The following is a 21,861-nucleotide window of genomic DNA, read 5'->3' as shown; positions in this document are numbered from 1 at the left end:
TTGCCAACCCACAACTGTCTTTGTGAGAGATCTGCCCTCTGCCTGCTGGGTCCCTGGCCCCTCTGCCTGGTGCGCTCCCATGAATCCTGCATCGTCCAAGATCCAGTGCCAGTGCCTCCTCCTCTGGGATGCCTTTCCAGGCTCTGGGCTGAGCTGGCCCTATGTTCTCAGCCCCATGAGCTCTCTCAGAGCAATGCTCAGGATACAGCTCAGATTGTTTACTCACTGGAGTCTGAGCTAGCTGAGCTCCTTGAAAATGAGTCTTGGCATATTTGGTTTTAGTCCCTGGATAGAGGCTCAGGGAATATGAGAAGATAGCAGGGAGGGAGAGAAGGAGGAGGGGAGGTAAGGAAGGCATGAGGAAAGGAGATGGAAGGGAAGGAGTCAGGAGGAAGGGAAGGAGACAGGGTAAGGGAGGGAAGGAGACTGGAGGGAGGGAAGGAGGGACAAGATATTCATTCATTTATTTCTCCATCCACCCATGTGACAGCCAGCAAACATCTGTTGAATTTCTATTAGGCATTACACTTGAACACTAGGGATAGAATAGTTACCATGTTTCGGCAAACGCAGCCAATCCCCAGCATTCCCAGGTAACTGAAGAGTTCTAATGTGGATGTGTGTAGCCAGGGGGTGCAAGCCCTTCTGTTTGCAAGGGCCCGCTGCCGGGGCACCTGTCTTCCCCAGAGCCCAGTGCTTTAAGCATCTGGCCCCGGCTCCTGTTGCAGCCCGAAATAAGGCTGTGACCCACGGACAAGACAAGAATGATTCTTGTCAGCTGAAGCCAGTACTGGCTGTAGGGCACACCCTGCTCACTGACCGCTGACCTGGGAGACTGCAGTGGACACAGGCCCTAGAGCTCCAGCTCCCGGAAGTGTTAATCCTGAGGGGTAGACATTCTTCCCACCTACTGTGGCCCCATCAGGTACAGGCATTGCCCTCTCATCTTTGGGAGATCTTGGGGCATAGGGGGAGTGGGTAGAGAAGATAAGGTAATTTTCAGGGCCTTGCAAGGGATCGGGGGAGTCTGGGCATTACAGAGGCCTAGGCACTGCATTAGGAGGAAGGGAGTTGTATGCTGCAGGGTCCTGGACATCAGGTGGGAAGGCTGGGGTTAAAGGTAAGGGAGAGGTAGCTGATATCTCTTCTTAGTCTGCAGAGAAACAACTCCCTGAACATTTGAGACCTTTTTCAGACCCTGTGACTGTTTATTTGGGGACAGATCTGACTGTGGCATTCTAACCCAGATAAGTCTTAGTTGGTTTTTGTCAGTTATCTTGTGACCCTAACCCTCGACAGTGTGCAGACACGCTCAGATTTGTGTTCATTTTTAGAGGTCTGTAGACACCCCGAAGCCCATTCTTATAGTTTAGTCCAAACAATGCTGTTAAATTACAAAGGGGGAAACTGAGGCACAGAGCTGGCAAATAACCCGTCCGTACTTGCAGAGAAAGCCAGCGGAGCCTATTGGACTCAGCTCAGTGTTCACAAGGGTCCTATTGGGTGTGGGGACACAGGCAGAGGATGGAAAGACGTAAAAGCCATAGAGAGGAAGGCTGGCAGGGGCAGGCAGGGATGAGGGACTGAAGTTGGGGTCCCCTTTTCTGACCCATGTTAGGGAAACTGGGTTGGGGACCCACGCATGTTCCCTGGGGACTGCATTTGTCAATCTGCTTCGAGATTCCTGGAAAGCATTAAGAAATGAAGGGGAGGGATGGAGGGAGTGTAAGAGATGAGATGGCAGGTAGGGATAGCTGAGGGCTGCAGGCTTGTGGTGGTGCTGGGAATGGAGGTAAGACGGGTGGGCAGGGCCAGACTTCCAAAAGGAGAAAGTTGCAAAGGGCACGGCAGATGGGGCTGGCAGAGTGAGGTGGTTCTACTGGCATTCACCTGCAATATCTCTGCTGCCATGGAATTAGAGCAAAGGTAGAGAGATGGTGGGCCAGGATGTGATGACTCTGCCCATCTGATTGGACTAGCCTCAGGACCAAGTACCAGTGTCCCGACCCCAGGGTAGCCCTGGCCTGACTCATGATCCCCAACCTCTATTAGCCTCCAATTAGGTGAGCAGGTGGCAATGGTGCCCAAGGTCCCACCTACCCCACCCTGAAGCCCCAGGCATGGGGACGGACCCTAGGAAGAAGCCCTTAAAGGGAGTGACTTCCCAGAGAACTGGCTTCCGATTCGTGTGGCCTCCTTGGTCCACCGTCTCCTCCTTCACATAGAGACCTTAAACGTCCTTCAACCCCAGTCTTTGCTTGTGACTGTGTTCAGCTCAGGGCTGGGGCTGAGTGGCAAGGACTTAGAGGATGTCTTGGGAGAAGAGGTTTCTTGTGCTATTTGTGGGAGTTTCTCCTCCACAGGATGATCCCCAAGGAGCAGAAGGAGCCAGTGATGGCTGTCCCAGGGGACCTTGCTGATCCAGGTAAGGTGACTCCAGTCCTCTGCCTTTTTGGTCCCAGATTATGGCCATTTGAGCCTGCCCTGCTGGCCCCGGGGCTGGCAAGCAAGTGGGGGTTTCACAGTAGCCCCTAGACATGTCTGTGGAGTATGTCACTGGCCATACTTTCTGAAGCTTTGTGGGAACAAACCCTATCTTACAGATACAGGGTACAGAGGAGTATCCCAGACTGAACCTCGGTTCCAAGACCGCATTGTACCCAGCCCTCTCTAAGGCCAAGCTGAGCTCCAAGGATTGGTCCCAGATTCAACTCAACTATGGGTCACACTTAGGCCTCAGGGCAGGACAGGTAGCCCAGCCCCATTTCTGGGAATAGGATTGTGTGTGTGGTGGGGCATGGAGGGACTGGAGGGAAGGTGGCTCAGCTAGACTCAAACTATTTTACTAAAATGTGTCTCAATTTTATGAAAACAAAATCACTTAAAATCCACACTCAGCAACTTCACAAGGTACCTTCAAGAACTTCCACAATAACCATGGAGTTTATTAGAGCACTTCAAACATTCTAAAAATTAATCCAGCTAAGGTGGGAGTTTCAGGTTTTCATGTGGCCTTAGTGGTTCCATGTGGCTGATTAAAATCCAGATCCAAGGCTGGTGAGATGGCTCAGTGGTTAGGAGCACTGACTGCTCTTCCAGAGGTCCTGAGTTCAAATCCCAGCAACCACATGGTAGCTCTCAGCCATCTGTAATGAGATCTGATGCCCTCTTCTGGTGTGTCTGAAGACAGCTACAGTGTACTTATATATAATAAATAAATAAATCTTAAAAAGAAAAAAAAATCCAGGTTGATAGCCTCAGCTCCTGGGTGTGGCTATGGTTTGGTGTGGTAGTTGGGGTGGGGCCCACACCTTCTGGATAAGTGCCAGGTCACTGGCCCAGATGGCAGCAGAGACGCTCTGATAAATGTTTGCTCCGCACCTTCTTTGCTTCTTAGCTAGGGTTAGAGACTAAAGGACTCCACAATCATACGGTATGGCTTCAAATATATTTTAAGAAAATAATATTTTTTTTTACTCAGGATCCTATATATCTCAGGTTAACTTCAAACTTGCTATAGGGCTGACAATGACCTTAGAGAGTACAATGTGTTTGGGAGAGGGGCCTGGGGGAGCAGGAGCAGGTGGAATCCAGGGGAGGACATTGGGTTCCCTGTTGTATCATTTTCAGCTATTCCTTTGACACAGGGTGTCTTAGTTAGGGTGTCACTGCTGTGAACAGACCCTGTGACCTAGGTAACTCTTAGAAAGGACACTTCATTGGGGCTGGCTTACAGGTTCAGAGGTTCACTCCATTATCATCAAGGCAGGAACATGGCGGCATCCAGGCAGGCCTGGTGCAGGAGGAGCTGAGTTCTACATCTTCATCTGAAGGCTGCTAGCAGAAGACTGGCTTCCAGGCAGTTAGGGTGAGGGTCTTAAGCCCACAACTACAGTGATACACCTACTCTAAGAAGGCCACTCCTCCTGATAGTTCCACTTCCTGGGCCAGGCATATACAAAACATCACACAGGGTCTTCCACTAAAACTAGAGCTAGGCTGACTAGCCGGCAGGCCCACAGGACCCTTCCATCTCTGCCCTCCAGCAGGGCTGGGGTTTTAGCTGTGCAGCATTTTACGCAGGTCCTGGGACCTAAACTCAGGACCTCATGCTCATACATGCTCTTACCCATTGACCTATCTCTCCAGTCTCCATGCCGGTTTTATGTGGCACTGGGAATCAGTGCCTAGTGCATTCTAAGCAAACCCCAACAATTGAGCTACAGCCTCTGTCCTGTATGGCTTTACATGTGTGAGTTCTTCTTCTTCTTTTTTTTTTTTTCTTTTTTTTTTTTTCGGAGCTGAGGATCAAACCCAGGGCCTTGTGCTTGCTAGGCAAGCGCTCTACCGCTGAGCTAAGTCCCCAACCCCGTGAATTATTCTTCTAACTGACCTTGCGTGTTCCTTCATCTTTTGGTTGTTTTCCTGGTTTTGTGACCCACCCCCTTGGGTACCGAAGCTCAAAGACTTCTCGTGTGCTAGATAAGCACTCTAGCACCGAGTCCCACTCCCAGGCTGTGTCCCCGTGACTCCGTGTGCGCACATGTGCAAACGCTGTCAAGCATTGATGCTACCCTGGTAGAGTCATGCAGTGCATTTTACGCCTCTTGTCCATGGAGTTAATCACAGCCCCCCCCCCCAAACAGCGACACACAGAATTTATACCGCCCATGATTATTATCAAGACACTGTATTAGTTATCTTGTGTGGCTGTGATGGAAATCTATGACAAAGACCACTTGCAGTTATCCAGAGAGAATCCGGGATGGATGGGGGAGGCATCGCAGCAGGCAGCTGGAGCAGGAAGCTGAAAGAATACACCTTCAAGCACATGCATAAAGCAGAGAGAAAGCTCTGGGAGTGGGGTGATGCTTCAGTCCCTCGAAGACAGCCCCCAGGCGAAACACTTCCTCCGGCAAGTTCTATCTCCTCAAAGTTTCTTATCAGTGCCACCAACTAGGGATCAAGTTTTAAATACTGTGCCTATGGGAGACATTTTTTCATCAAACCACCTGTCTTAGGGTTCCCATCACTGTGAACAGACACCATGTCCAAGGCAACTCTTTTTTTTTTTTTTTTTTTTTGGTTCTTTTTTTCGGAGCTGGGGACCGAACCCAGGGCCTTGCGCTTCCTAGGCAAGCGCTCTACCACTGAGCTAAATCCCCAACCCCCAAGGCAACTCTTATAAGAACAACATTTAACTGGGGCTGGCTTACAGGTTCAGGGGTTCAGTCCATTATCATCAAGGCAGGAAGCATGGCAGCGTCCAGGCAGCCATGGTGCAGGAGGAGCTGACAGTTCTACACCTTGTTTCAAAGGCAAAACAGAGAAGACCAACTCTCACATGGCTAGGAGGTGAGTCTCAAACCTACCACAGTGACGCACTTCCTCTAACAAGGCCACACCCACTCCAGCAAGGCCACACCTCCTAATAGTGCAACTCCTTGGGCCAAGCATATTCAAACCCCCGCACCACCAAATATACTAATGTCATTTTAAAATTAAAAGTAGCCACCGAAAAGCAGTAGCAATCTCCAGGCAGTGGTGGCACGCTCTTTAATCCCAGGATTCAGGAGACAGAGGCAGGCAGATCTCCTAGTTTGCGGCCACCTTGATCTACAGAATGAGATCAGGGATAGCAGGACACTACACAGAGAAACCCTGCCTTGAAAAACCAAGACCAAAAACCAAAAAAAAAAAAGGCAGTAACAGTCAAAGCACTTACCATTATTACTTGGCTCTGTGGGTTAGACACTCTGTAGAAACCTTTTTGCACTAAGCCAGCTGAGCCACAACAGCTCTAAATTACTTATTATCATGCCAGTTCTGCAGACCAGAAAGAGGGCTCAGAGGAGCCAGGTGACTGGTCCATAACACAGTTGGGATCTCACTGTTGATCTCTCTGTCTCTAGATACGATGCTTCTATGGTGGTTCTGTAAATAATTTAGCCAGTGACAATATTCAGACAAGTGCCCAGAGAGATGGCTCAGTGGTTACGAGCACTGGCTGTTCTTCCAGACAACCGGGACTCAATTCCGAGAATCCACATGGGGGCTCACAGCGGTTTGCAGCTTCAGTTCTAAGGGATCTGACACTCTCTTCTGGGTTCTGTGGCTATTGTATGCCTGTGGTACACAGGTGCACATTCAGGGAAAACATCCATACATAAAATAATGGGTTTTGAAAAATTCAAAGAAAACACACGTGAATGAAACAATTTGAATTCGTTAACCTCTGTCAGTATAATTTTTACTGGTGTAAAATTTTCTCCTCTACATTTTTATATGAATGCAAGTGCATGGACCGTGTTCTCTCGACCAAGCCAGCTCAGACAGTCAACAGGATCTCCAGGGAAAGAGTGAGGATTAAAAAGAAAAAGACAATTAGACAACACTATAAAATGACTCCAACCAGTTCTGAAGCTCAGGTAGTTTTTTTTTTTCTCCCAGTCTGCTTTTATATCATTCTAGGTGCATACAAAGAATACGGTCAGTCCCAAGGCATAAACAAAGTAGTCAAGGAACAAGCAAGGCATAAACAGAGTAGTTTAGGAACAAACAAAGCATTAAAAAAAGTCCCATGATTACTGTATTCAGGGTCTTAACAAGACTTATCAAGATACAAAGATCATGGGCTGGAGAGATGGCTCAGTGGTTAAGAGCACTGGCTGCTCTTCCAGAGGTCCTGAGCTCAAATTCCAGCAACCACATGGTGGCTCGCAACCATCTGTAATGGGATCTGATGCCCTCTTCTGGTGTGTCTGAAGACAGCTACAGTGTATATAATCATTTTTTTTTTTAAGATACAAGCAACACATCCCTCAGCTGTATTCATCTTGAGTCTACTTCCTTGTCCTAGCCCAATGTCAAATTCTCACCAATATCCTAGAAGGCGGCACCAAGAGCGCTCCGCATTCTCCTACTGGCTTTCTTTTTCACTCAGCAGCATACCACAGGATTCTTTCCATTCTAGGATAATTTATCTCGCTGCATCCCATCCACTTGCTTCCGTAGCACATCTTGTTTGGGATGTGTCATATTTACCCGACCAATTAATTCATGATGGTTGTCCCAAAGGTTGTCTTAGGTGGGACCCTTGAACGGAGGGTCTGAGTGTGCAAACCGGAGCTTAGCTGTGGTTCTGCTGATGCTCCTGTGTGTTCTTTACCTCAAGGTTGCCTGTAGCCCAGGCTGTCCTTGAACTTGCTATATTAGCCAAGGATAACTTTAACTCCTGATCCTCCTGCTCCTTAGGTGCTGGTACAGGTGTGTGCCACACATTCTGTTGACAGAAGGACAAACTCCCCTTCTGTTCTTAGTATCTGTTAGGAATCCCATTGAATGGGGTGGTTGGTGGCACACATGTGCATGGCCTATGCCTCTAGTAGCTGCATCCGCCTGTCTCTGCAGTCCGTACACCCTGCCATGCTTCGAGTTTGGCAGTCCCCCAACCCCTTGTAAGTTTCCACGACCACCTCCCATATTCTTGTCACAAGGAGAATGGTGAAGTGGCTAACGCAGAACACTTGTGAGGCAGTGTGCACACCTGTGTGATCCCATTCTGCAGCTGGGCTGAGGACACCTGCTCCCTTCACCGCAGGCTCGAGAACACTCCTTCGTCGTCTTCCCTCCATCTCTTGCATTGACAGTTACTATCCATGCCCTTCATGAAAAGCCCCTCCTTCCCGATTCCACAACTGCCCGTGACCACTGCCCTTTAGAGCAGGGGACATGCTTTACTAACACTTTTACTTTCCTAATTTCTGAACACAAATGGAGCTAGGATACAAGTCCCACAGACCTCCTTTATTATAGATTCCAAAATTGACACAGAAGCTCGAGATACTTCCCCTGAAGAGCATGTCACCACCCCCTCCCCAGATTCTACAACCTGAGGAACAAAAATAACAGTCCCTGTTTGTCACAAAAAACATTAGCACATTGAACGGTAGCAGCAATAATAATTGAGTGGCATCTAAGAACTACTCGATATTCAGATTTAATTTAATTATTTTATTTTATTTTATAACTACATTTAGTAGTTTTTAAAGTTTTTAAGCTGGGCAGTGGAGGCACACACCTTTAATCACAGCAACTGGGAGGCAGAGGTAGGCACATCTCTGAGTTCAAGTTCAGTCTGTTTGTACACATCGTTTCTCGGCCTTTTGGCTAAGATCAAGTGCAGTCTGTTTGTACAGAGCCAGTTCCAAGACACCCAAGACTACCCAGAGAAGCCCTGTCTCAAAGAAAGCACAACTTTTAAAGCCTTACTTATTTGTATTGGGGGGGGGGGGGGCGGCGGCGTGTTTTTGCGTACATGTTTGTGTACCACAATCATGCAGTTCTGGCAGTGGCCAGAAGAGGGCAGTGAACACACACTGAACCCACCCTGCAACTGAAATTTCAGCCGGGTGTGAGCTGCCTTGATGGTTTGAGGAATTGAACCTGAGTTCTCAGCCAGGGCAGCCAGCGTTCTTAAACGTTGGACTCTCTCTCCACCCCCATTTGTAGTTTTAATCAGGACCCAAGCGAGGTGCACAGTTCTTATTTGGTTGCTATATTTCTTAAATATTACTCAATCTAAAATAATCCCTCTCTTTCCTTCCTTCCTTCCCTCCTTCCTTCCTCCTTCCTTCCTTCCTTCCTTCCTTCCTTCCTTCCTTTCTTTCTCCTCTTGTCTGAAGAAACTAGACCGCTGCACAGCTGCACTCACAGACATTTCCGCATCCTATTTCTAGCTCTTCACCCCTTTATTCCACTGTCCGTTTTCTCTTGAGCCCCTCCTGCCACACTTGCACACCCAAACGCTCTGTGGACATTGCTTTAGTGGAGTTTACCACTGACCCAACTTGAAAACTCCGATGGTCACTTTCCAGGTCTCATCTGCTTTGACATGTCAGCAGAATTTGACTCCTTGGGCTGGGCTCTTGTCTCTGAAGTGTTTCAGGTACCCTTTCTCCCTATTTCTGCCTTGCTGGCTCCCCTAGGATTCCAGGGTATTTTTCTCCTCCACCTAAGCTATGTTAAGTCATTGGTTCTCTGTATTTGTATTGCTTCCTTCCCGACTGCATCCAGCCTACCAGCCTAAAAGGGCATTTATTCACCTGTTGACACAGGAGAGTTGGTGGTGTCTGATTATACACACACACACACACACACACACACACACACACACACACACATAATTCTGTACTAGAAGAGATTGCCCTTAGGGTCTTTCACTTGCTGGGAAATGCTCTCCCGCTGAATGACGCCCCCACCCGATATCAGATGTTGAAGACTGGTAATGTTAGCTAAGATGCCCACATAGAGCCCTCTTCCACCACCATCGATTTGTTGTCTTCCAGGGAACTTCCTTTGTTGGTTAAATATATATACTTATGTCTTTTGCTCTTAGGGAAACACAGGCAGAGGGTTTGGGATCTGAACGCTTAAGGACAGTCAACAACCCCGAATATCCTCTAAGTGGGGATAATGACTGATTCTAACCATGAGAAGAGGCATAAACATAACGTTCTTCATTGAAAAGCAACACGAGGCAGACATTGTTCATGGCAATCCTCAGCTAGGTAGCAAATTCAGGGACAGCCTGGGGCCACATGAGACTGTCTCGAAACACAGTGGGTAAGAGCATTTGGCTGCCAAGTCTGACAACCTGCGACCCAGAGGATGGAGTAAGAGGGCTGACTCCTGCAGGTCTTCTCTGGCCGCCACGTTTGGTATGGCATGGGCCACCTCCTAGAACTTACTAATGGATGGATATAATAAAAACAACAAAAATGAGGGGAAAGGGTGAGAAAAGTGAAAATAAAATATTGTTTATAAGCTTATGATGCAATTTTGATCTCTAGGCTTTTTTTTCCCCCTTTGAACATTAGCCTAACACTTTCAAGTTCCTTCTTGGTATTTCTTTTTTTTTTTTTTTTTTTTTTTTTGGTTCTTTTTTTTTTTTTCGGAGCTGGGGACCGAACCCAGGGCCTTGCGCTTCCTAGGTAAGCGCTCTACCACTGAGCTAAATCCCCAGCCCCCCTTCTTGGTATTTCTACCTGAATATCTGTAAGATTCCTCAGACTGAAAAGGTGCCTTTGTGTGACGTTGTTGCTTTTGTTGGTATCTGGTTTTTGTTTTTTCTTTTTGTTTTTTGTTTGTTTGTTTGTTTGTTTGTTTCATGACAGGGTTTTTCTGTGTATCCCTGGCTGTCCTGGAACTCACTCTGTAGATCAGGCTGGCTTTGAACTCAGAGATCTGTCTGCCTCTGCCACCTGAGTGCTGAGATTAAAGGCAGGGGCCACTATGGCCCTGGAATGTTGTTGTTACTTCTGGTGTTTGTTTTCACAGTACTTACAATGTAGCCCAGCCCAGCCTTGGACGTAGTCCTTTATAACATTCTTAATTGTTTTCAGACAATTGGGAGAGTTTGAATAAAACCAGGTAACTGTGCTGGCTGGTTTTGTGTGTCAACTTGATCCAGGTTAGAGTACTCAGAGAGGGAGGAGCCTCAGCTGAGAAAATCCTTCCAACTTGCTTTTTTGGTCATGGGGTTTCATCACAGCAATGGAAATCCTAAGACAGGCTGGTTTCAATGCAGTGGGGTATGGCTGTGACAGACCTGACCATGGTTGGGGAGAACTGTGGAGGGACTTTGGAACTTTAGGCTAAAAGAACCTAGTGGTTTGAGGCCCCAGTGGAATGTTCTGTCAAAGCTTGGAAGAACAGTGCCGAAGATGGAGGCCTGACTTGTGACATTTCAGAGGGAAGATTAAAAACTTTCAGGGCCAGGCTGGAGAGACGGTTCAACGGTTTAAGAGCACTGACTGCTCTTCCAGAGGACCTGAGTTCAATTCCCAGAAACTACATGGTGGCTCACATCTATTGTAATGAAATCCAACACCCTCTTCTGGTGTGTCTGAAGACAGCAACAGTGTATTCACATACACAAAATAAATAAATCTTTAAAAAAAATCAGGGCCATTTGCGATTTTGATTTAAGATTTTCTGTGGTTCTGGCTGCTGGGGCTTTGATTTAACAAGAGGCAAGAACCACTAAAGTGCAACCTTTGTGCTACTGGGACACTTGATGCTGGTCAGCTGGAGCTAAGAAAGTAGGGCAGTGATCAAGAAGAGGCCAGCATCACTGGGGTGAAACCTTCTGGGAAGTGTTTCCTGAGAGCACAGAAAAGCTGTGCTCCAGAAGTGACCAAGGTTGTACCGTGTTTTGGCACCTAGACTTGGTAATGTGTAAGATCACCCAGGTGGTTCTGGTTTTGAGAGCGTGAAGAGGTCATGGAGAGCAGCTGACGCTTGGCACTGTGAGAAGTCAGGAAAGGTCACTGGTGAAGGTGCAGCCTCAGTGGCAGTTGAAGGACCAGGACTGAAGGGGTCATGCAAAGAAGCTGAGGCTTGGCATCAGGAAGAGAACTCATGACAGGCTATTGATGAAAGTGTGGCCCAGTTGCAGCGGAAGAGCCCAGCTTTTTGGAGATGCCAGTACCATGAGATGACCACCAAGAACAGCAGCTGCAGTGGAGAGGAGCCAGTTAGAGCCAAAAGACAAGTTGTGTGTGCTACAGAGGGCAAAGCTGGAGAAGTGACCCAAGTCCTTTAGTGGAACCCAGAATATCATGTGTGGATCCCAGACACTGGACTTCGAGTTATTGATACTGTTAAGAGCTTAGTTTTGCTTGGTTCAGAGTGTGACTGTGGCCTGGTTCTTCCCTCTTGAAGAAGATATTTAATTTTGAATTTTACAGGCTGCCCAGCTGAAAGATCTTGAACTTTTAGAAGAGGTTTTTGGGTTTTTAGAGAGACTGGATATTTTAAAAGAGACTGAAATTTTAATGTGTTTGAATTTGTTAAAAACTGTGAGACTTTTAAAAGTTATTTTTAATGTGAGATCTTGGGAATGAATAAGACAGGAAGAATTTATGGTTTTAATGGTAGTATGTTTGTGTGTCAAGTTGACAATGGGTCAGTTGTACTGGCTTGTTTTGGGTGTCGACTTGATACAGGTTAATGAGAGAAGTGAGCCTCAGCTGAGAAAATGCTTCCATGAAATCCAACTGGAGGGCATTTTCTCAGTGATCAAGGTGGGAGGGCCCAGCCCATGATGGGTGCTGCCATCCCTGGGCTGGTGTCTTGAATTCTTTAAGAAAGCTGGTTGAGGGAGCCATGGGAAGCAAGCCAATAAGCAATACCCTCCATGGCCTTTGCATCAACTCTTGCCTCCAAGTTTCAGCCCTGCTTGAGCTCCTGCCTTGACTTCTTCCAATGATGGATTAGCATCTGGAAGTGTAAAACAAACCCTTTCCTCCCCAACTTTCCTTTGGGCTATGGTGTGGAGACAATAAAACCCTAAGATAGTAAGTAACTTAGGTAAAGGAAACATTTCTTAGTTTCCTTTCTAAAGCTGTGATAAAGACACCCTTACCAAAAGTAACTGGGGGCAGAAAGATTTTGTTGGCTTCTATGTTTCCGCTGTCACAGGTCATCATGGAGGGAATCTGAGCAGGAACACAGAGGCAGGAACTGAAGTAGAGACTCATGGAGGGGTGCTGCTTACTGGCTTGTTTTCAACAGCTTCCTTATACTACTCAGGACCACCTGCCCAGCGCTGTGATCGCTCACAGTGGGCTGGGCCTTCCCACATTATGGAGCTGAAAAGTCATGCTAGCAGGGGAGTCCTCCTGGAGCAAGATTGAGATCCGGGAGTGTCTGCACCCTGAAAATCTCTTCCAGGGCCTGCATGTCTCTGGGCATGCAGTCTTATAGCCCCACCTTTGCCAACCTTGAGGTGGTCAAGTAGCCTGAGGGTTACGTGGTTAACAGATTAAACTTCTTCTTTCCTGATAAAGTCGTGTCCAGCAAGCACCTGGAATTCCTCTTCATGTAAATAAGGCATTCCCGGCACCTTAGCCCCAGCCAGATATGTACACTCACCCCCAAACGCTCTACCGGTTCTCCAAAGGCTTTAATAGCCTTTGGTTTCCCAATTAAATGAGCTGCTCAGTGAAGCCTGCCTCCTGAGAAGTCTGTTTCTCGCCAAGCTCACCCGCAGCCTGAGTTCTCTGAACCCACCCCACCAATCAAGGGAAGGGGAGTGGAGCGGGAACAGTAACACACCAGCCAAGAAAATGTCCCGCAGAGCCAAGAAAATGTCCCGCAGACTTGGCTAATCTGATGTAGAAGTTTTCTTAGTTGAGGCTGTCCTGGGGTATTGGTGGGGCCTCCTTGAGGTGAGGTAGTAAGAGCCCTCTCTGAATGCTCCCACAGTCCCTTCGCTGGACCTGGGGAAGAAGCTGAGTGTGCCTCAGGACCTAATGATAGAGGAGCTGTCTCTACGAAACAACCGAGGATCCCTCCTCTTTCAGAAGAGGCAGCGCCGGGTGCAGAAGTTTACCTTCGAGCTCTCAGAAAGCTTGCAGGGTGTGAGTAAGCCATTGAGCGCTCTCGGGGAAACCAAGCCAAGAGGGAGCCAGAGCGGACCTCTGTGGATGGCGGGTGGTAGGTGGTGGGGAGCGGTGTGTCCCTTTCGTGCACCCAGTAGATTATGCACAGAGTCGTTGACTTCGTGTCAGATGCAGTTCAGACTTCGGCTTGGTCTTAGGGAGGAAATACAGAAGAAGGCCATAGAACGATGGTTCTCAACCTTCCTGAAACCATGACCCTTTAATATATAGCGCCTCATGTTGTGGTGGTCCCCCAACCGTAACATTATTATTGCTGCTGTTTTATAGCTGGGATTTTGCTATTGTTATGAATCATAATGTGAATACTTTTAGACATGGAGGTTTGCAAAAGGGGCCCTGATCCACAGGTTGACAACCGCTGCCCTAGAAGCATTGGCCAGTAGACAAAATTAAGAATGGGGGATAGTGCAGCTCAACTGGTTGAGTGCTTGCCTAGCACGCAAGAAACCCTGGGTTGTACCCTCAGCAACACACAAAACCAGTGTGGTGTTTCACACCTGTAACTGTAGTGTCTGGGAGGTATAAGTAGGGGATCAGGGTTTCAAGATTGTCCTTGGTCACAGAACAAGTTCAAAACCAGCCTAGGCTACATAAGTAATCCTGCCTCAAAATACAATAAAATAATGTTTGGCAGGTGGCAGGTAATTTTAGAAAATACTAATAAAGTTAAGGAGTGGCTACTTTGCCAGATGCCTGAGACAGTGCTTCCCAAGGGTCCCACATGTATGAGGTGGGATGTGAAACCATTATCATACACGCGGTCATCCTACCCCCACCCTCTGCCCCCAGAAGGGAACTGAGACAGTGTCTTATATTGACTCTAGTTTACAGTAGCAATGAATGCTGTTGTTATTTCTCCACTACACTACAATGGCACTGACTCATTGCAGCAAACCATCAACTCATTCTTCCTACATCCCCAAGCTCCCTGTTCCTTCATTCCCCTCCCCATCCCTTAGGTAGTGATGATTAAATCCTGGCTTCTTGCTCTGCTGAGCGTCCCTACCCATTTATTTCCCCCATAGATCCTGGCGGGTAGTGCCCGAGGGAAAGCGGCTGGCAGAGCAGCGGTGGCAACGGTGAGGAGGAGGGGCCCTTCCCCCAGGAACAGCTATGGGAGGGGACCTGGCTGCTAGTGGGCACCTGGCCATTACCCTCTGCGAGTCTGATCCTGTGCTTAGGTTCCCAATGGCTTGGAGGAGCAGAACCACCACTCCGAGACGCACACGCACGTGTTCCAGGGGTCACCTGGGGACTCCGGAATCGCCCATCCTGGAGCGGCTGGGACTGGGTCTGTTCGTAGTCCAAGCGTCCTGGCACCAGGTGAGCAGCTGTCCCGATGGCTCTGAGTCAGCAAGCAACCCAGATTGGTTACACAGTGCAGGCTAGACTCCCACCGCTGGAGACCTCCCTGAGTCCTCGGATCCGGAGGCTGTGCCTCTCCTCATGCACCCCAACCCATCTCTGCTCTCTTGATTCCACTCTCCTGGCCTTACCATTCTCCCCAGGGATGTGGGAGATAAGGAGATAGAGCCCAGGCCTCGCCTGTCACCAATGCCATTTCGCCCGCAGGCTATGCGGAGCCACTGAAGGGCGTCCCACCGGAGAAGTTCAACCACACCGCCATCCCCAAAGGGTACCGTTGCCCTTGGCAGGAGTTCATCAGCTACCGAGACTACTACCCGAGTGGCAGCAGAAGTCACACTCCCATCCCCCGCGACTATCGCAACTTCAACAAGTAAAGCCAGGCTGAGTGGGACACACAGGGTGGGGAGGCCTGAATACTTTCTGCTTGCTAGCGCTAGCGCCAGAACTTTGTAGATGTTTACTGAGATCTTGCTAGAACAACGGTGTTCAATTAGTGCCCATGCGTGCGTGCGTGCGTGCGTGCGTGTGTGCGTGCATGTGGTGTGTGTGTGTGTATGTGTAAAAGATGAATATGCCACACCTCCATCACATATTTGGGTGTGGCCCAGATTCAAGTCATTTTACAAAGGTAGAGACTGGGCTCAGGGATATGAACTCTCTTCTAAGTCACAGAACTGGGAGGAAGGGGCATCACGGGGCTTCAAGTCCCGGAAGTCTGGGCTGTATTGCTCTCGGATGAAAGTTCTGTTCTTTTCTGAGGACACTTCCACATCTCACCAGTTCTAGGCCTCCCCCTGCTTTATCTTTCACCAGGAGTATGGGAAAGGGCCGGAAGGTGGCTTCAAGGCTGTGGAAAGCAGGAAATAGCAGAATTGAGGTCTGCTGAAGGAAGTGGTCTATACTGGCTTAATGTATGGACTTAACTCAGGCTTTAAAAAAAAAAATGCAGATGCCAGACCTAGCTGTGTGGTCTTGAACAAGCAACGTAACCTCTCTGCCCCTCTGTTACTCCATCTGTGAAAGGAAGCATTCCCATGTGCACAAGGTTGCTATGGAGATAGCATGAGAGGTCCTAGGAAAAGTTTCTGTCAGATAAGAAGCTACTGGGGTTCGCTACAGACATAGCTGTTTAGGTAGAAATGTTGGGGATGGGTCAATTGGGAGGGAACGTGGGGAACACTGTTCTGGAAGCCCAAAAGCAGAGCAGGAGTCCCAGCTGAAGGTGGATCTGGAGAGGAGCACCAGCAGAGGTGATGTCGCATCACTTGGCTTCCTTGTCCTCAGGGCTGTTTCTGAACATGTTGCTCTGGTTTGGGCTGCAGTGAGAGAGAACAAGAAGGGTCCACACATGAAGATCGTGAGGCAGACACTTCCATCCTGAGAAAAAGGACAGAAGGAGGGGGTCCTTGAGGATGCACAGCTAGAGAGGGACTTGCTGACTTTAACAGCTGATTGGGCAAGAGGCATTGACAGGACGGACTGGGCCTCAGGTTATCCACCATGCTCAACTGCTGGCCCTCCTAGGTCCTTGCCCACTGCCTGATCATCTATTCAGCTGCACAGTGGGCTCAGTCCTCACTGCTGGCGTGAGTTTGGATGACTTGCAGGCACTTTCCACTGGTTTGTCTCAGAATGGCAGCTGAGGTACACTTCTGGGCAGCAGGAGGGTGCTAAAGAGGCCTCTTCTGAGACAGAAGGAGCACCTGAGGTAGCAGAGAATAGCGTTCTGGTGGACAAGCAGGACCCAACCAAGATGCTGGATTCCCAGTTATGGCTGTGAGGCCTGCTGGGCTCAAACACTGCTAGCCTGTTCCTGCAGGGTTTAGCTGGGGTAGACCCCACAAGTAGTACTGCCCTGGCAGGCTCCCAGGCCCTGGGTGAGGTTTACAGTTCCACCCTTTCCCACTGCTCCCCGCTGCAGGAGAGCTACAGGAGTATTGCTTTCAGTATTTCTTCAAAGGGTTGTAGATGCAACTGGGCAATCCAGCCCTTGCCTAGTGTGCATGGGGCTTCATGTTCAATGCCCAGCACTGCTCTTTCCTGGGAAAAGACTTAAAAATCACATACAGTGTTAGCCAACTACAAATGAAAAAGAGAATCACGGCTGTCCCTAGGTGTGGTGGCGGAGATCTTAGAGATATGTAGAAGACTGTAGCCAGAGGCAGGGACATCTGGGAGTCCAGAGTGGACATGACCGTGAAGTAAAGACAGGATCTGTGTGTGGGCCACTCTCTAATTCCTGTTTGCTTTGCAGTGGTTAGTAAGATGGTCAGGATTCCCTGATCTCAGAAAGTTCATCCGGGCAGCTGCTTACAAGAGTGTGAGACATTGCGCTCTCTCTCTTTCTCTCTCTCTCTCTCTCCCCCTCCCTCCCTCCCCCCTCTCTCCCCCTCCCCCCCTGTATTTGCGTACAAATACTTTGTTTTATTTTGTAGCCTTTTCTCAGGCAACTTCGTGCTTTTGAAACCCACCACACTCATACATAGATTCTATTTCCCTTGAGTCACGATATGGCTCTGGCTTGTCCACCCCTACATCAGAAGGTGGAGGCTGTTCCCCCGCTTGTTAATGCCCTGCTCTCAGCTTCTTCACGAGAGCATGCAGGAGCCTCCTCCAGCCATATGCTTTGAGACAGAGTTGCTGGATGACAGTTTACACATTTTCAGATTTAAAAAGATTCTGTCAATTTGTCCTCTGCCGGGGTGGGGTGGGGTGGGGTGGGACACACACCAACATACCTGGGGACGAGTGGAGCTTCACCCCTGCCCCCCTCATTAACTTTAGCGTCCTCCTTTGGCGGTCTTGGGGGGGATGGGGTACTTGGGAGAGGCATTGTTCTGGATTCTGCTTGTCACTTGTGTTTTGATGATTCTCTGGAGGTCCTCCTCAGTCCTCCATGTTGTAGGTATTTTGTTGTAAGGGGAAGTGAGATAAGGAAAGAGAAATCCACTCTCCAGTGTTCTCTTCTGGCACTGACTGGAGGGGAACATGAAACTTTGCCTACAGCACTTCTAACTAGAAATCTCCCATTTACTTCAACAAGGAGCAGATTTGGACAGGGCAGAAGTAAGGACACCAGTTAATGATCGCACAGAACTTTGCTGCCTAGAAGGGGAAACTGAGGCCTCAAGAGACCACACATAAGCACCTGTCTGTTAACCCTCCTTCTTTTTTTCTTTTCTTTTCTTTTTTTTTTTCTTTTTTTTTTTTTCCGGAGCTGGGGACCGAACCCAGGGCCTTGTGCTTGCTAGGCAAGCGCTCTACCACTGAGCTAAATCCCCAACCTGTTAACCCTCCTTCTTACAGCTCTCCTTTCCTGTTTCTCTTCCAGGACCCCAGTGCCATTTGGAGGACCCCATGTTGGGGAGGCCATTTTCCACGCAGGCACCCCCTTTGTCCCGGAGCCCTTCAGTGGCTTGGAACTTCTCCGCCTCAGACCCAATTTCAACAGGGTTGCTCAGGGCTGGGTCCGGAAGCTCCCGGAGTCTGAGGAGCTGTAGCCTCAGCCTGAAGCTACAATTCCCTGGGCTCGAGGCCCAAGAAACGTTATGCTTGTCTGACCTTGCTTGCTTTTCTTTCTTTCTTTCCTCCTATACCCAGCCCCCAACCCCAAGTATTTCATTTCTCCCTTTACTGAGACAGGATCTCACCCTGTAGCCTAGATTGGCGTGGAACTCATAGCCCCACCTGGCCTTGCCTCAGCATCCCACGTGCTAGGATTACAAAGTCGGCATTAGAGGCTGACCTCAGCACATAAAGAGCTTTCACACCCTGAACGTTATTAGATACAGCAGTTCAAAGGTCAATGAGTTCATTAATCCTCAAAGCGGATGTGTATCAAACATTGTATCATCTAATGTGGATTTGGAACCTGCCCCAGACTCAGTCTCAGATTGGCCTGTGACAGGAGCTAGTATCAAGTACTCCAGGTGACCCGTGTAACCTGCCTGTGATGTGTGTCTGTAGGAAGTGACAGCCATGCCTGCCTCTGCCTGACCCCAGCAGCTGTCACTTCCCTGATGACAGGATGCTCAGTAGTAGTCCGTCTATGTGTAGATTGTCCTGATTATTAGGAAGGAGTAACTTGGGAATGCAGCTGTTTGTAGAACGCTTGCCTAACAAGCCTAACACGCACCAAACCCTGGGCTTCATCCTAGCACCACATTAACTAGGCTTAGTGGGGTTATGCCTAAAATCCCAGCACTCGGCAGACACAGGCAAGAGGATTGGAAGTTTGAGGTCTGTGCTCGCTTCAGCAGCACATATTATTAAAATCGGAAGTTTGAGGTCATCCTTGACTAGATGGTGAATTTAAGGCCAGCCTGGGCTACAAGAGACTATCTTAGCTGCTGATTGACAGACGTGCACCCCATTAGCTGTCATCTGTACATGCTCCCAGCGTTTCTGAAACATGCCCCATGCTGGATGGTGCCAGGCCCAGGTCTCAGGAAGGCCATGACAGGAAGACGGTTTGTAAGGCAGGTATATACTGACAGCTGAGAACAAAGTAACTGGGAAGAGAAGAACCCCAAGTGAGCTGGTGGGATTTCACAAAGTTCCCAGAAGGCTTGAACCAGACCTTAGAGAAGGAACAAGAGCCCACCAAGAAAATAAGATTGTGATAAAAGGTCATTTTTGGTATGTTTTGAGCTGGGTATTGAAGTGCGGTGTTTTGGAGAGGCGAGGCTGTAGTAGAGACAGAGGCTAAAGGGACAAGGAGTTAGCAATGGCCTCAGTGGTTGCTGTGTAGCACCCAGGAGTGATGCTAGACACTAGGATGTCCACAAGGCACAAGGAGCAGGAGGGGATTAAGGGAGTGGAGGGTGTCAGCCTGTGATGTCCTTTATAGAACAGCTACAAAGTAGGACACGTAATGACACCATCCCGTCCTCCATTCTGTACAGATTCTAGTCCAAGTGATGGGGCTGCGACTGCTAATTGTAGAGTGTGGACAATGCCTTGGTGGCGCTCGCCATACTCTGCTCCACAGATGTGGCTATCCAGTCTCTAGACCGAAAGGAGCAGAGCTGAAGAGACAGAGTCCGTGAAGGATTCCATCAAAGAGAACCACTGCTCTGACTGAGCTGACGCTCACCCATTCTGGAGTCGTGGAGCGGTGTCCTGTTTTGTGATTTAGGGTTTAATAGTGGGGGCTTGGGTATCCCACTAGTTGGGATTTGGTTAATCTGAGTGGTATGAGCTTGGGAAAGCCACTTCACACACGAGCCTCTGCTTCTGCGCCTGTAAGACAAGGACAAGTGTAGGTCTTCTGCAGGACTCGAGAGCACAGTATAGGACAGTCACAGGGCCTCCATGTCGGGTTTCTTGCGTTACCCGTTCTGTTGGAATAGATCCGCAGTGGATGCCACTTATGAAGCGGGCTGTGAGGATGCAGGACTCAGGTCAGCCTGAGGCTGATGATGGGAGGGCTCCTTTTGGCAGGAACCCTTGGCCAGGCTGGATGGCGCAGTGGATGCATTTTTTTTTCTTTTACTCTGTGGAGTTTTACTGCCTTTCCTGGTTTCAGGGAACCAGTAGCCTGAATCTTGAGGTGTTTTCTCTTGGATTTGGGGCTGTCAAAGCCAAGTTTCCATAATCTGAAGACCAACACTATCTGGATAGTAGGACTTCTTGGATGGCTTGTGTAGCTCTCTGGAAGGAAACCTATCTGACAGCACAGAAAAGATTCGGGAGGTGGGGGTCCTGCATCCCAAAGTAGGTCCTTCAATCTGCCGTGATTTTTGTTACTTAATAGTGTCCAGCATGGCCCATGCCATGCACCTTCTCCCCTGTATTCTCCACTCCTGCAGACTGTAGGCAAACTGCTAGTCTTTAATGGAACCACCGCATACGTGCTGTTACTCAACCAGAAAAAGTTTGGATCCCGAGAAAGCAAATAAACATTTCAAGCATTTTGGGGATCTACCAAGTCTTTCATCAAACCTAACTTTATATCCTTTATATAAAGTATCAAGACAAAACAAAAACATCGAGAAGCCTGGTATTAGAGCTAGCAGCAATGATGGTGAACTAGTCCCACGTGACCACAAGGACACCTCTCAGAAGCACAGTGGTGAACAAGGCAAGCCAAACAATTACCTGTATGGAGACAGAACAGTGGTGGGAAGGGTTTGTGGATGTGAATGACTGGAAGTTCTCTATTTCTAGACCTAGCTGACTGCTAGACAGATGTCCACATTAAAACAGTTCAAGTCTGTTGTATATCTGTGTTTTACATGCTCTCCCGTGTACGTTCTATTAAAACGATCCCTTCTTTAAACAAGTTAATTTCAGGTCCTAGGACCACCAATAATCCTAAAAAGGCCAACAGACAACTTCACTGCATTACACATGAAGAACTAACAAACCTCAAGTTCCCACAGAGTATCCCAGTTGGGAAAAGGGCAGAAAGCACGAGAGGTCACTACAACAGCTCAGAGCTTTTCCTGGCAGCACATTCGGGCAGCAATGGCAAAGGAGGTTTGCACCAGCTCATCTGAACCAGCTTGGCTGCAGGAGGGAAGTGCTCAGAGCAGGGCAGACACTTGTGGGTATGCCTTTGAGGGCTTTGAGAGAAGTGTGGGATGCAGGTCAGTGCGCTGAGTGAAGGGTTGTCTGCAGTGTGGGTGACAGACACTGTTATAATGGCTGGGGCAAAGAAGCAACTGTCTAACTGTTTTCCAAGTTACACATGTGAGCTCTGAAGGAGACTTTAGATAAAAATGGCATCAAACCCACTTTGGATTTCGCTGTTTCATTTACAATGGTTTGTGTAAGGATGACACTTAAAGTTACCATACTTTTCTTTCTTTAAAGACAGAGTTTCACTATGTAGCTCTGGCTGGCTTCAAACTCAGGATCCACCTGCCTCTGCCTCCCAAGTGCTGGGATTAAAGGTGTGTGTTACCACAGTCAGCTTCCTGTCAGTTCTTATTCCAACCATACTACCAATTTCTTAGTACTAAAGAGGATGGGTATTTTTACCATCATAGAAAGAAAAATTTAGAATGCCAGTATTCAGGGGCTT

General features: G+C 48.5%; 1 protein-coding gene across 1 annotated transcript; it reads left to right on the top strand.

Annotated features, from left to right (window-relative positions):
• Window positions 1-763: 763 nt before the first annotated feature.
• Window positions 764-20,781, top strand: Myoz3 (myozenin 3). The gene is made up of 7 exons (NM_001400829.1): window positions 764-925; window positions 2,364-2,425; window positions 13,270-13,424; window positions 14,492-14,545; window positions 14,648-14,789; window positions 15,039-15,204; window positions 18,166-20,781. The coding sequence occupies exons 2-7, from the start codon at window positions 2,365-2,367 to the stop codon at window positions 18,332-18,334; spliced, it is 747 nt and encodes a 248-aa protein (NP_001387758.1). The 5' UTR covers window positions 764-925; window position 2,364; the 3' UTR covers window positions 18,335-20,781.
• The last annotated feature ends 1,080 nt before the right edge of the window (window positions 20,782-21,861 follow it).

This window comes from Rattus norvegicus, chromosome 18 (assembly GCF_036323735.1).
Source record: "Rattus norvegicus strain BN/NHsdMcwi chromosome 18, GRCr8, whole genome shotgun sequence".
Taxonomy (NCBI): Eukaryota; Metazoa; Chordata; class Mammalia; order Rodentia; family Muridae; genus Rattus; species Rattus norvegicus.
Note: the sequence above shows the minus strand (reverse complement) of the source record. Positions and strands in the feature narration are given on the sequence as shown.

Bases quoted from the DNA above. Each gene is read 5' to 3' on its own strand.
- Myoz3 (NM_001400829.1), top strand. From the start codon at position 2,365: ATGATCCCCAAGGAGCAGAAGGAGCCAGTGATGGCTGTCCCAGGGGAC. The intron at 2,426-13,269 runs GTAAGGTGACTC...ATGCTCCCACAG, and splicing joins AGGGGACCTTGCTGATCCAG to TCCCTTCGCTGGACCTGGGG. The intron at 14,546-14,647 runs GTGAGGAGGAGG...TCCTGTGCTTAG, and splicing joins GCAGAGCAGCGGTGGCAACG to GTTCCCAATGGCTTGGAGGA.